The sequence below is a fragment of the Salmo salar genome, chromosome 18 (assembly GCF_965601325.2).
Source record: "Salmo salar chromosome 18, fSalSal1, whole genome shotgun sequence".
NCBI lineage: Eukaryota > Metazoa > Chordata > Actinopteri > Salmoniformes > Salmonidae > Salmo > Salmo salar.
Window position 1 is genome coordinate 30821898 of NC_138308.1, and position 13421 is coordinate 30835318.

At 42.0% G+C, this 13421-nt stretch overlaps 1 protein-coding gene across 5 annotated transcripts in view; it reads right to left on the reverse strand.

Moving 5' to 3' along the window:
- LOC106577193 (calcium-activated potassium channel subunit alpha-1a) overlaps positions 1-13421 on the reverse strand; it is a 390133-nt gene that overhangs the window by 97577 nt on the left and 279135 nt on the right. For all 5 annotated transcript variants that reach the window (XM_082964883.1, XM_082964882.1, XM_082964880.1 and 2 more), the window contains exons 6-9: positions 9922-9997; positions 8509-8584; positions 6944-7114; positions 3068-3159 (exon numbers count right to left, since the gene is read on the reverse strand). In XM_082964883.1, the coding sequence (XP_082821009.1) occupies positions 3068-3159; positions 6944-7114; positions 8509-8584; positions 9922-9997 (415 nt within the window). The remainder of the gene's footprint in view (positions 1-3067; positions 3160-6943; positions 7115-8508; positions 8585-9921; positions 9998-13421) is intronic.

A 13421-nucleotide genomic window follows, 5' to 3' on the forward strand; every position in this document is an offset into this window, starting at 1 on the left:
CACCAAAATGCACAAGGGAAGTGTGAGAACGTCCATTACAGACCATGCAGGATATCAACATAACAAACTATATCATCAGGAACACATGAAATACTTCACCACAGCAAAGACAGCTCAAACACCAGCAGAGGTCACACCATTGCTATCACTCTGATCCTTAGGCTGATACTGTAAGACGCAGAAGGAAAGGCAACAAAACACCATCTTTTTTGTGTTTTCCACTCAACAGTGGCCTAATGGAACGTGGTGTAGCATAAAAAACACAATTTGCCACAGAAACAAGATATATTTTGATGCTATCTCACCTGAATACTGGAGAGCATATATACTGTATACTGTAATGTTATTCATGAAGGTAATGACATGTTCAGTGTCACATTAATTGGACTATTTATATATGTTAATATATGTGCATTAAATTTCTAATGCACACTAGAGGGAGCCTGCTGTACATATTATATAATATGTGTGACAGGGATGAGAGTCTCCAGGTCTCCACATCGCAGGCTGCTAGCCCTCACAGGCCCTCATAGAACACATTCAGAGTACTGCAGGGTTCAGCCAGGGTTTAGGCCAGTTTCCACACCAGCCCCTCTGTTTCAGTGGGGACTAACGGAAACCACAGAGCCGTTATGAAAATCACAGAGCCCTAATGAGAACCACAAGGCCGTGAGTGCAGCTTTAGCTTTTTCCTTCCTCAAAATGTGTACTCTCGAGAGGAAACCATTATGACAAATGTGTTTGTATATGTGTCATGATCTATAGTATACATATACAATATGAACACATGCATACAGTATTTAACATAATAACACACAGATCCTGATGCCTCTGTGATTGGCTGGCTGAAGTGAGGGCCTGATTACTACCACATGTATACATGTACATTAAAGCCAGAGAGAAGGAGAAGCGAAGGGGGAGAAAGAGAAAAATAGAGAAGGAGAGAGGAAAAGGAGAGGGACAGAGAGAGAGAGGGCAAGAAATGGTGAAAGGGGGAAAGCGGGAGTGTGTGTGAAAGGGGGAGTGAGGGAGAGGTGGAACGAGGGGGAGTCGGCAGTTTTGACAAACCCTTCTCTCATTACCCCGTCAGTGAATGGAGACGCAGGGCGCCAGACAAAAATAACAAATCATCAATCGTGTCTCACTGACGTGGAAACAGCTTCAAACAAAGACTGGTTTCTAATAGCTCGCTCTCTACTGTGGAATGTCAGTATGTATGGGTCACTGACAGCCCTGCGTGACCATGCAGAGAGGGAGAGGAAGGGGGTGGGTGAGAGAGATGAAGGGGGAGAATGTAGAGAAAGAGGGAGAAAAAGAAAGACAGAAGGGAAAATGGTAAGATAGAAAATATAATGAAGGTGAAATAGAGAAAGAGAGATAAAGAGAGAAAGAGATGCAGGAAGTCTCTCTATCCTGCTGAGCTAAACTATGAGGAGCAGTGAGGTTAGTCTGTGTCTAACTATGAGGCTAGTTAGTCCATGTGCTGTGATGAGCTGTTGAGCCAGTGAAGATTGAGCCACAGAACCAGGGATTCAGCCACAATACACACACACACACACACACACACACATCACAACCTCTGGCCAACACAACTACGGCCACACAAACCAAACGACGGGACACCAAAAAACCAAGCGGGCAAAGCAAGCCAAGAGCAATCGCGAGCCTCCAATGAGAGCGAGGCATCCAGCATTCAGGGTGTAGGAGCTGACTGAAGATCAGGGCCAGAGTCATGTCGAGCAGAGGTGATGCGGCTGGCGGTGACAAGACAGGAAGTTTAGCTTTTTGTACAGTTTGCCATGGGAACCATGAAACGTGAAAAAGCCAACGGAGGGGAGCTCAGGTCAGAGTTCATGCAGATAAATTATGCAAATAAATACAAATAAAAAGCATGTCTCATGCGGAGTAACTCAAGCAAAATGAAAGCAAGAAAATAATATCCTGTAATGTCATTGAGATTGATGATGCTTCTAAAAGAATATCCGGTAATGTCATTGAGATTGATGATGCTTCTAAAAGAATATCCTGTAATGTCATTGAGATTGATGATGCTTCTAAAAGAATATCCTGTAATGTCATTGAGATTGATGATGCTTCTAAAATAATATCCTGTAATGTCATTGAGATTGATGATGCTTCTAAAAGAATATCCTGTAATGTCATTGAGATTGATGATGCTTCTAAAATAATATCCTGTAATGTCATTGAGATTGATGATGCTTCTAAAAGAATATCCTGTAATGTCATTGAGATTGATGATGCTTCTAAAAGACCACCAATAATAATGCAGTTGAGGATTATATTTTTTTCTATTTTCTTGTGAAGCAGAAACGAGTACTTTTTTTACAGCAGATAGTAGGGGTTTCATGACTAGTTATTTTACAATGATGTATCATCATGATCCTGATTCGTCCTTATAGTGAGAGCACAATTGGAGGAATGTCATTGGACGGTTTCAGAATTAAGAAGTAGGACAACACATATTAATACCATATGTCTACAATGTAGTCATGAAAGCTCTAGTTTAAATTAATTAAGATGCAGCACATAGGATGTTTCAAAGTAAAAAATTTTTAAAAAAAGCACAAGGATGGACTTCAGGTGAGCACTGAGTGAGGGACAGACATAGAGAGAGAGAGAGAGAGAGAGAGAGATTAGATAAGATAGACAGGGAGAGAGTGAGACAAGGAGAGAAAGAGAGAAAATTGAGAGAAAAATAGAGAGTAAAGTGACATGGACATGTGTCCTTATGGCCAAGGTCTCCAGTCACGCAGTGTGACTACAGTAATGGTAATTTGGAGAATCAACCCCCCATACCATTCTAAACCTGAGGGGGGCGCACTCGAGTCACACAAACACACCTTGTCTGGATTTGGACTTACTTTCTGCCTCGTGTTGAGTTATAACTCCCTCCGTATTTCTTCCGATTAAGGATGAGAGCAGCAATTTCTGGCACGTAGCGAGCAAACATGGCCTACATGCATGAAACAGAAAAAAGAAAAGGGCATGCAGAAAGGGTTCTACCGCGTACAAGGAAAGACAGCAGAACCTTCCGGAAAATACTTACTTTCTCCCATTAACCGCACTATAGGAACCACCATATTTCTTGCGGTTTCCTATTAACTCTATGATTTCAGGGACGTAGCTGGCAAACATGGCCTAAGGAGAAGATAGGAGACACAAGAAGAGACTAAAGAAGACACTAGGCCATAGAGGAGGGGGAGCCGTCTAGCGGGCGCTTAAATCCAAACAGAGTTCTGGGTGGAGACAAAAATAGTTCTTAAGATATCAGATATCAAATAAATGTGCAAATGCTGAAAAACTGGGGGGATGTTAGTGTCCAAAAGTTTCTCTTGTAGTTCTCACTCAGCATTGACACTTTAAAGAAGAGAACAAACTAAGAGATGTGTTGCCCAATCAATGTTTTAAAAAATAATTTTGTTGTAAAATCAAAAGAAAATATTTGTATTAAGAAACCCCAGTTTTTAAGGGTCATGGGTTTTGGGAAGAAAAAATAAAAAGTGTAAATATCGCCACAGCCGACCAACAACGGTCGATCTGAAATAGCATCCAAAATATCTGGAAGTGGCAAAGAGAGGTGGGAAAAAAACCTATGTGCCATGTTTTGTCCAACAAACACCAATGATGTGGCAGGTTGATTTGAGCAGGCCGGCCTGATGGTCCACAGCTGCAAAACACATTAAGACTCATTTGGAGGGCAGTGGGAATGAGCTGGATGCATTTGGCAAAGTGTTGCAGCTTGCTGTCCTGAAGTACAGTACTTCTCTTTTCTTGTCTATGTCAATGTCAATATCATGCTAGCACTGTTTAGTTTTTTTTTATGACTGTTTAGCGATTGAGCGCTTTGCTAGCTAAACGATCTCAACTCGTGGAGTTGCAATGATCATGAGAACGGTGAGGAATCAGCCCAGAACTACATGGGAGGATCTTGTCAATGATCTCAAGGCACGCTTTGCTAGCTAGACCTTTGAGCCGTTCGCTAACTGTATAGATACCCACTAACTGTTGAGCTGTTTGCTAACAGTTGAGCTATCCACTAACTGTTGAGCTGTTTGCTAACCGTTTAGCTATCCATTAATTGTTGAGCTGTTTGCTAACAGCTGAGCTATCCACTAACTGTTGTGCTGTTTGCTAACCATTTAGCTATCCATTAATTGTTGAGCTGTTTGCTAACCGTTTAGCTATCCATTAATTGTTGAACTGTTTGCTAACTGTTTAGTTATCCATTAATTGTTGAGCTTTTTGCTAACCGTTTAGTTATCCACTAACTGTTGAGCTGTTTTCTAACCATTTAGCTATCCATTAATTGTTGAGCTGTTTGCTAACCGTTTAGCTATCCACTAACTGTTGAGCTGTTTGCTAACCGTTTAGCTATCCATGAATTGTTGAGCTGTTTGCTAACCATTTATCTATCCATTAATTGTTGAGCTGTTTGCTAACTGTATAGAAGCAGACCTGCTGCTGCTAACCCTGAATGGCCTTTAGACATAGTAACACACTTCCTTTATTTTATTACATCTCTATGACGACCACATGGCACACTCTCTAACAGCTGGGGGGGGGGGGGGGGGGGGGGTCATCATCTACCTGATCATATGAGATGGATGGTGTTATAGGCTAATAGTCCAAACTAACGGACATCGGTTTAGCTGCAGTGAGCCCCTTTTCCTCTAGGGGGTGTTGGTGTGACTGTGGTTAAACGTCAGGGGTGAAAAAGAGCTGCAGTCGCTATGGTAACACTCAGGCTGGCCTAGGCCTGGTCTTCCTGCCACTGTGTTTGTTGGAATAGTGGGGAGGGACACGAGAGGAAGGGAGTAGTCCTGAGATTGCTTTAATAAGAAGAACGGCAACAACAACATTATCAGGTCGCAGGTGTAGTACATTATCTTATAACTACTCTTCAGACCAATACAACCCACACGCTATAGGAAGGGGGACAAGGGGAGAAACTACAGTACCCCGATACAGACAAATAACATTGATAGTAGTGTAAGCAGGTAGCTACACTGTACATATATAAATAGGTACAGTGAGGGAAAAAAGTATTTGATCCCCTGCTGATTTTGTACATTTGCCCACTGACAAAGAAATGATCAGTCTATCATTTTAATGGTAGGTTTATTTGAACAGTGAGAGACAGAATAACAACAAAAATATCCAGAAAAACGCATATCAAAAATGTTAGAAAATGATTAGCATTTTAATGAGGGAAATAAGTATTTGACCCCCTCTCAATCAGAAAGATTTCTGGCTCCCAGGTGTCTTTATACAGGTAACGAGCTGAGATTAGGAGCACACTCTTAAAGGGAGTGCTCCTAATCTCAGTTTGTTACCTGTATAAAAGACACCTGTCCACAGAAGCAATCAATCAATCAGATTCCAAACTCTCCACCATTGCCAAGACCAAAGAGCTCTCCAAGGATGTCAGGGACAAGATTGTAGACCTACACAAGGCTGGAATGGGCTACAAGACCATCGCCAAGCAGCTTGGGGAGAAGGTGACAACAGTTGGTGTGATTATTCGCAAATGGAAAAAACACAAAAGAACTGTCAATCTCCCTCGGCCTGGGGCTCCATGCAAGATCTCAACTCGTGGAGTTGCAATGATCATGAGAACGGTGAGGAATCAGCCCAGAACTACACGGGAGGATCTTTTCAATGATCTCAAGGCACCTGGGACCATAGTCACCAAGAAAACAATTGGTAACACACTACGCCGTGAAGGACTGAAATCCTGCAGCGCCCGCAAGGTCCCCCTGCTCAAGAAAGAACATATATACATGCCCATCTGAAGTTTGCCAATGAACATCTGAATAATTCAGAGGACAACTGGGTGAAAGTGTTGTGGTCAGATGTGACCAAATGGAGCTCTTTGGCATCAACTCAACTCGCCGTGTTTGGAGGAGGAGGAATGATGCCTATGACCCCAAGAACACCATCCCCACCGTCAAACATGGAGGTGGAAACATTATGCTTTGGGGGTGTTTTTCTGCTAAGGGGACAGGACAACTTCACCGCATCAAAGGGACGATGGACGGGGCCATGTACTATCAAATCTTGGGTGAGAACCTCCTTCCCTCAGCCAGGACTTTGGAAATGGGTTGTGGATGGGTATTCCAGCATGACAATGACCCAAAACACACGGCCAAGGCAACAAAGGAGTGGCTCAAGAACAAGCACATTAAGGTCCTGGAGTGGCCTAGCCAGTCTCCAGACCTTAATCCCATAGAAAATCTGTGGAGGGAGCTGAAGGTTCGAGTTGCCAAATGTCAGCCTCAAAACCTTAATGACTTGGAGAAGATCTGCAAAGAGGACTGGGACAAAATCCCTCCCGAGATGTGTGCAAACCTGGTGGCCAACTACAAGAAACGTCTGACCTTTGTGATTGCAAACAAGGGTTTTGCAACCAAGTACTAAGTCCCTTTAAGAGTGTGCTCCTAATCTCAGCTCGTTACCTGTATAAAGACACCTGGGAGCCAGAAATCTTTCTGATTGAGAGGGGGTCAAATACTTATTTCCCTCATTAAAATGCAAATCAATTTATTACATTTTTGACATGCGTTTTTCTGGATTTTGTTGTTGTTATTCTGTCTCTCACTGTTCAAATAAATCTACCATTAAAATGATAGACTGATCATTTCTTTGTCAGTGGGCAAACGTACAAAAACAGCAGGTGATCAAATACTTTTTTCCCTCACTGTAAGCTTAACAGTACTATGTAAACATTGCTAAAGTATCATAAAGCTACATTTCAAAATACTTTACAGGTAATAATGCTGAGTAAGACATTGAAGTCTAAAGTATCGTTTACTGATTTTGCTGTCTGGTTTAACAGTTATATCGTGTGAAAATGGAGACAGGCAGGTTGAGGGTGGGGGGAGGGGGGCAAGGCGGAGGAGGGGAGAGAAAAATGTTGTTTTACCAAACCCCCGAGGATGAAGAAGACCATGAACAGGCGTCCCAGGGTGGTTTTTGCATAGACGTCCCCGTAGCCCACTGTTGACATAGTGACCATGAGCAAGTAGACACATTCCCAATAGGAAAGTGACTGGGAATTTTGGAAGTTTTCCCAAGGATCCCCTGAGTTTTCCACCTAGAAACGGGAGCGGGAAGGACATTTGAACAGGGTAAAATGTCAGTCAGAAGCAAAAACGTTGGAAGGATTTTGATCACAACCTCTAAAGCAGGTTCTAAAGGTTCATCCTACCACCAACATGGTCTTAAGAGTCAATCAAACCAGCATTGCAGAGTATACACAGTAGCCAACAAACATGTCTTCCCACGGATTAATACATTTCCTGCGTGGTTGAGGATGCTGTAACACTACCGAGTACCTCCTCCACTGGTTAGTGCCTCCAGTTCGGAACGACTGAACTGAACACGACATGGTTCTGACACTTAGGGCAGCAGTTTGCAAACAAAGGCCCTGCATACGACCTTCTCAATACAAGTTTGATTGAATCTGGCCCTACTGAACTGATGTGCTTCCATTCTAATCTGATAAGCAGGATTTCTGGAACCTTAATATTGATCTAATGCTGCCATCTAGTGTCAGGAGGTTAGCGGTATCCACCTGCATATTCTAATGCTGTATTGGTTGGTGTGTTACTGTACTGTTGGTTGAGCCATTGATATAAATGTACTGACAACTTGAGCCAGCTGTTTGTAAGAAATAACAGAAAAAGTGAAAAAAGGTCAGATTTGATTAAATGATCTGTAGTTTTACTGATAAAAAGGACAGACATTGATCTGTAGTTCTACTGATATAAAGGACAGACATTGATCTGTAGTTCTACTGATTGATTAAAGCGCCCCTAACTCTTCATCATCACATGGAAACACCCTCTATTGGCCGGTCCGAAGGCAATCCCTAGCCCCCTCCACTCGGGTGGCAGCACATCTGAACTGGGTGGGTGGGGGCTACTCGAAGACGGCGCCCACCTAGCCTTTTTAACTAACATGCTGATTCCCAAATCAAGCCCTGGCCCCTACCCCCTAGGCCCTGCTGTGGATCTGAGAAGATCGGATAGGTTTAAGCAATATGGTAAATTGCTGCTTCACCTTGCCTTCAGATAGGCTGGGAATTTCCATATAGTTGCGGGCACAGAAAATGTTGTATTTTGGTACTGGCAGAACTATTGCCACAATGGGTGTGCAACACGGTGCTCTAGGGTATCCCAGCGATAGTTTGACACAAAAACACCTGTAGAGCAGTGCAGGGTTTAAAAAATATACAATCTAACTTTTTAGTGCACACAACTGTATACAATTAGTTCCGTATTGCTTACATACCTATCCGATCGTTTCAAACTTACAGGAGTGCCCAGGGGGTAGGGGGTAGGGGTTGGTCTGGGACCTTTCAGCACTCCAGATCTGCCACACATCCAGGGGGAAGGGAGGGGCTAGAGGTTGTTTTCGGACCAAGCGTTAGGAGTTCTAACCTCCCTTACTCCCCCTGTAACCCAGCCCCCCCGCCCGGCCACTTACCAAATGTATGAATCCGGCAGCTGTTAGCCATGTGCTTATGAAGATGGAACACAGGTTCACCAGCTTGATGGAATTGCTGGGTAGAATAAGAACCATAAACATCTCTCAAAGAGATCCAGACCAGGTAAGGGTGACAGAAAGAGAATAATGTAATGGGAGAGGTTCATCTACTGGGTCTGAGGTGGTGAGGCTAGAAAACACCTGGTTTAGGTTGTAAAGTACAGTACTGTCCTGTACATGTACTCTCCGCTTCTGTCATTATTTTATCATTACGTCAAGTTCTGTCTTTATGTTTGGCACTATATGCCAGTAAGATACAAAAGAAAATGTCTAAGTATTTTAATAAATTTTATTTTTTAAAAGACGTGCTATTCGGTTCTCTTTCTCTATGCCAGGAAATGAATGGGACTGTGGGTCTCTAGGGGGTGGGATCAGGTCAAAAACAAAAATGCACCCAAACAAACATAAAATGAATTAAGCTGAAAGGGATTACTCTATTGAACTGCTAAGGCACATTATGTCATAACAGCTTGGAATGCTGTTGCCAGCACTCTACCCATCATCTTGTGTTGTTTTTCCTACATATAGTCAACAGCTACCACAGTGTCTGTTCTTGCCCTGCTGTAATAGGGAACGTGTCATGCTTTAGTTCAGGATCTGTCTACATTCATCATTCACTCTCTCTTTCACTTTTTATCTCTCTCCCTCCCTCCCTCTCTACCTATCTCTCCTTTACCTACGTTAGTGCTGAACCACAGAAAGAGAGGATTACTGTACATTACTCAACGACTCTGTGTTTACAGTGTCAACAGTCCAGAAAGGAGAGAAGAGGCACGCTGGGCCAAACAGTCATCTAGAGAAAACCTCAGTGACACTTTACTGGACAGTCCTGCAATTTACCCAGCCACTACATGGGAAAACGAAAGTTAAAATACATAGTTATTACATAACAATTTCAGAAGACATGAGTGAGATTCATTGGCTACTATACAATGTGTCCCATGTGGCTCAGTTGGGACAGCATGGCGCTTGCAACACTATGGTTGTGGGTTCGATTCCCATGGTGGACCAGTATGAAAAAGCACAAAATGCACTCACTACTGCAAGTCGCTCTAGATAAGAATGTCTGCTAAATGACAAAAATGTACATGTAAAATTTGTTTTAGGTGCTTGAATGAAATCATTTGTAAAAGTGATGAGGAATCCCCTTTCCCTGCACGCTTTGAAGTTGTTACCACTTAAGTTGAAATATCTAAGTCTGGAACAGGACTGTAAAATAAAGTGTCACCCTGGCGCCTAGACAAAGAGCAAACCTGAGCCGAACTTCTATGTCAGATGGATTCTGGAGATAGTTGGTGTGGTGCTACCATGCTGGAGTGGTGGCGGTAGTCCAATGAAAGCCCTAATACTTACCTTGTTTTTAAGATATTCAAAAACTGTAAAATTTCAGAGAACTGTATCAATCTCAAGGCTCTCAGGAATCTTAAACCTGAGAGAGAGAGAGAGAGAGAGAGAGAGAGAGAGAGAGAGAGAGAGAGAGAGAGAGAGAGAGCGAGAGAGAGTGCGAGAAAGAGAGAGACAGAGAGAGACAGAGAGAAAGACAGAGAGAAAGAGATATTAATGAATGTTAATCATCATACAAAATATAAAACGATGGTGTTTTATGCACATCCAACATCACACAAGACCTGACCATAAAAACGACATGACAATACCGGACAGAACAAGAACACCTGAGAAAGTCCATGTTAGTCAAAAGATTGTCAATATATCACCAAAATATTTAGTAAGAAATCTTGTGTGGGCATTGCCCGGAATTTACCTGCACAGCAGGAAATGCAAACTTTTAAAAAGTAAAATTTGTAATTTCCAATTTAAAATGTCAGACTTCATTTGCCCTAATGAAAAATGTATCAACCCCTACAAAAAATTTCCATTAATTTTAATCTTGCTGTAGCAAACTGGCTCAAATGAAGATCCCACATCTGTACGTTAATCAAACATACAGTACTGTATTCTTCATATATACATACACTACCGTTCAAAAGTGTGGGGTCACTTAGAAATGTCCTTGTTTTTGAAAGAAAAGCCATTTTTTTTGTTAATTAAAATAACATCAAATTGATCAGAAATACAGTGTAGACATTGTTAATATTGTAAATGACTATCGTAGCTGGAAACGGCATATTTGTTATGGAATATCTACACAGGCGTACAGAGGCCCATTATCAGCAACCATCACTCCTGTGTTCCAATGGCACATTGTGTTAGCTAATCCAAGTGTATCATTTTAAAAGGCTAATTAATCATTAGAAAAACCTTTTGTAATTATGTTAGCACAGCTGAAAACTGTTGATCTGATAAAAGAAGCAATAAAACTGGCCTTCTTTGACTAGTTGAGTATCTGGAGCATCAGCATTTGTGGTTTTGATTACATGCTCAAAATGACCAGAAACAAAGAACGTCAACAGTGAAGAGACGACTCCGGGATACTGGCCTTCTAAGCGGAGTTCCTCTGTCCAGTGTCTGTGTTCTTTTGCCCATCTTAATATTTTATTTTTATTGGCCAGTCTGAGATATGGCTTTTTCTTAGAAGGCCAGCATCCCGGAGTCGCCTCTTCACTGTTGACGTTGAGACTGGTGTTTTGCGGGTACTATTTAATGAATCTGCTAGTTGAGGACTTGTGAGGCATCTGTTTCTCAAACTAGACACTCTAATGTACTTGTCCTCTTGCTAAGTTGTGCACCGGGGCCTCCCACTCTTTCTATTCTGGTTAGAGCCAGTTTGCGCTGTTCTATGAAGGGAGTAGTACATAGCGTTGTACGAGATCTTCAGTTTCTTGGCAATTTCTCACATGGAATAGCCTTCATTTCTCAGAACAAGAATAGACTAATGAGTTTCAGAAGAAAGGTCTTTGTTTCTGGCCATTTTGAGCCTGTAATCGAACCCACAAAAGCTGATGCTCCAGATACTCAACTAGTCAAAGAAGGCCAGTTTTATTGCTTCTTTTATCAGATCAACAGTTTTCAGCTGTGCAAACATAATTACAAAAGGGTTTTCTAATGATCATTTAACCTTTTAAAATGATGAACTTGGATTAGCAAACACAACGTGCCATTGGAACACAGGAGTGATGGTTGCTGATAATGGGCCTCTGTACGCCTATGTAGATATTCCATAAACAAATCTGCTGTTTCCAACTACAATAGTCATTTACAACATTAACAATGTCTACACTGTATTTCTGATCAATTTTATGTTATTTTAATGGTTTGAAAAAGTAGCTTTTCTTTAAAAAACAAGGACATTTCTAAGCGACCCCAAACTTTTGAACGGTAGTGTACAGTAGATATACTTTGTGATTTGTAGCCTCTAAGGTGGCTATATTAGGAACACCTGATCTTTCCATGCTAGACTGACCAGGTGAATCCAGGTGAAATATATGATCCCTTATTGATGTCACTTGTTAAATCCACTTCAATCAGTGTAGATGAAGGGGAGGAGACAGGTTAAAGAAGGATTTTTAAGCCTTGAGACAATTAAGACATGGATTGTGTACATGTGCCATTCAGAGGGTCAATGTGCAATACAAAACATTTAAGTACCTTTGAAAGGGTATGGTAATAGGTGCCAGGCGCACTGGTTTGAGTCAAGAACTGCAACGCAGCTGAGTTTTTTACACTCAACAGTTTCCCGTGTGTATCAAGAATGGTCCACCACTTAAAGGCCATCCAGCCAAGTTGACAACTGTGGGAAGCATTGGAGTCAAAATGGGCCAGCATCCCTGTGGAAAGCTTTCGACACCTTGTAGAGTCCATTCCTCGATGAATTGAGGCTGTTCTGAGGGCGAAAGGAAGGGGGGGCGAGTTTGTGCCCTACATGTGTATCTGTCGGATTCCAAAATGAGCTCACCCAGAGATTAAAGAAACAATGCAACACCTGCCTCAATATCAGTTTACATAACACCAATATATTTCCATGCTCTGATTCACTGTGTGTGTGTGTGTGTGGTGTGTGTGTGGTGTGTGTGTGAATGGGTTGATGGAATAATTTACACCAGTAATGACTTAGGTTAACAGAGAAGGGCAGGCCGATGTTGACCAGATTAACTTTGAAACATTTCCTTGAAGTCTAATCTCTCATGGACACACTGTACATACGTAACATGGTGTCGTAGCATCTGACCATTTGGACAAATTACGATTTTACAAGGGTTCGCATCCTCCAAATATTAGAAGGGGAGATTTGACCCACACACTGGACTGAAACGTCTGTTTAGGGGGTGGAGACTTCTCAAGTCTGGTTAGTATATTTCTTTCATACATCTACCCCCAGAACGTAATCGAGCGTCTGACGCAATTAACACAAGATTTTAGTTTTGGGTATCCAAGATTACATGAAGTCTAATCTCTTTGTGTTTTTAGATCTGTTTAAAGTTTCATTCATGGTGTAAACAGATACATTCTGTAAACACAAGTCTTAGTGAGACAACTTACAGCTACCACAAATATTTAGTACACCTGGCCCATGCGGGAATCAAACCCACAACCCAGATGCTACAAACATGATTTTCCAACAAACTAAGCTATTCCATTGAATTCCTCCGCTGCTGTTCGTTACATACATCAGTCTGACTGACATCATCAGAGTCGTTTGTGGTGACGTCAAAATTAGGGGTGTTGTACAAAACAAAGTAATCAGCGATTGGATCAGCTCTAACCAATGGTGAATTTTCAAAACGTTGCTTTACCCATGTGTGTTCTGGCTCTGGCCCAACCCATTGGTTTCTGGGACCAATCAGACAGTCTATAACGTATTTCCATTCTAGAAATCGTAGGGGACGTACTCAGATCCAGACTCATTGCGGAGAATAAACTAACAGGCGTGGCGTAGCATTTGGCTGCAGCAAGGA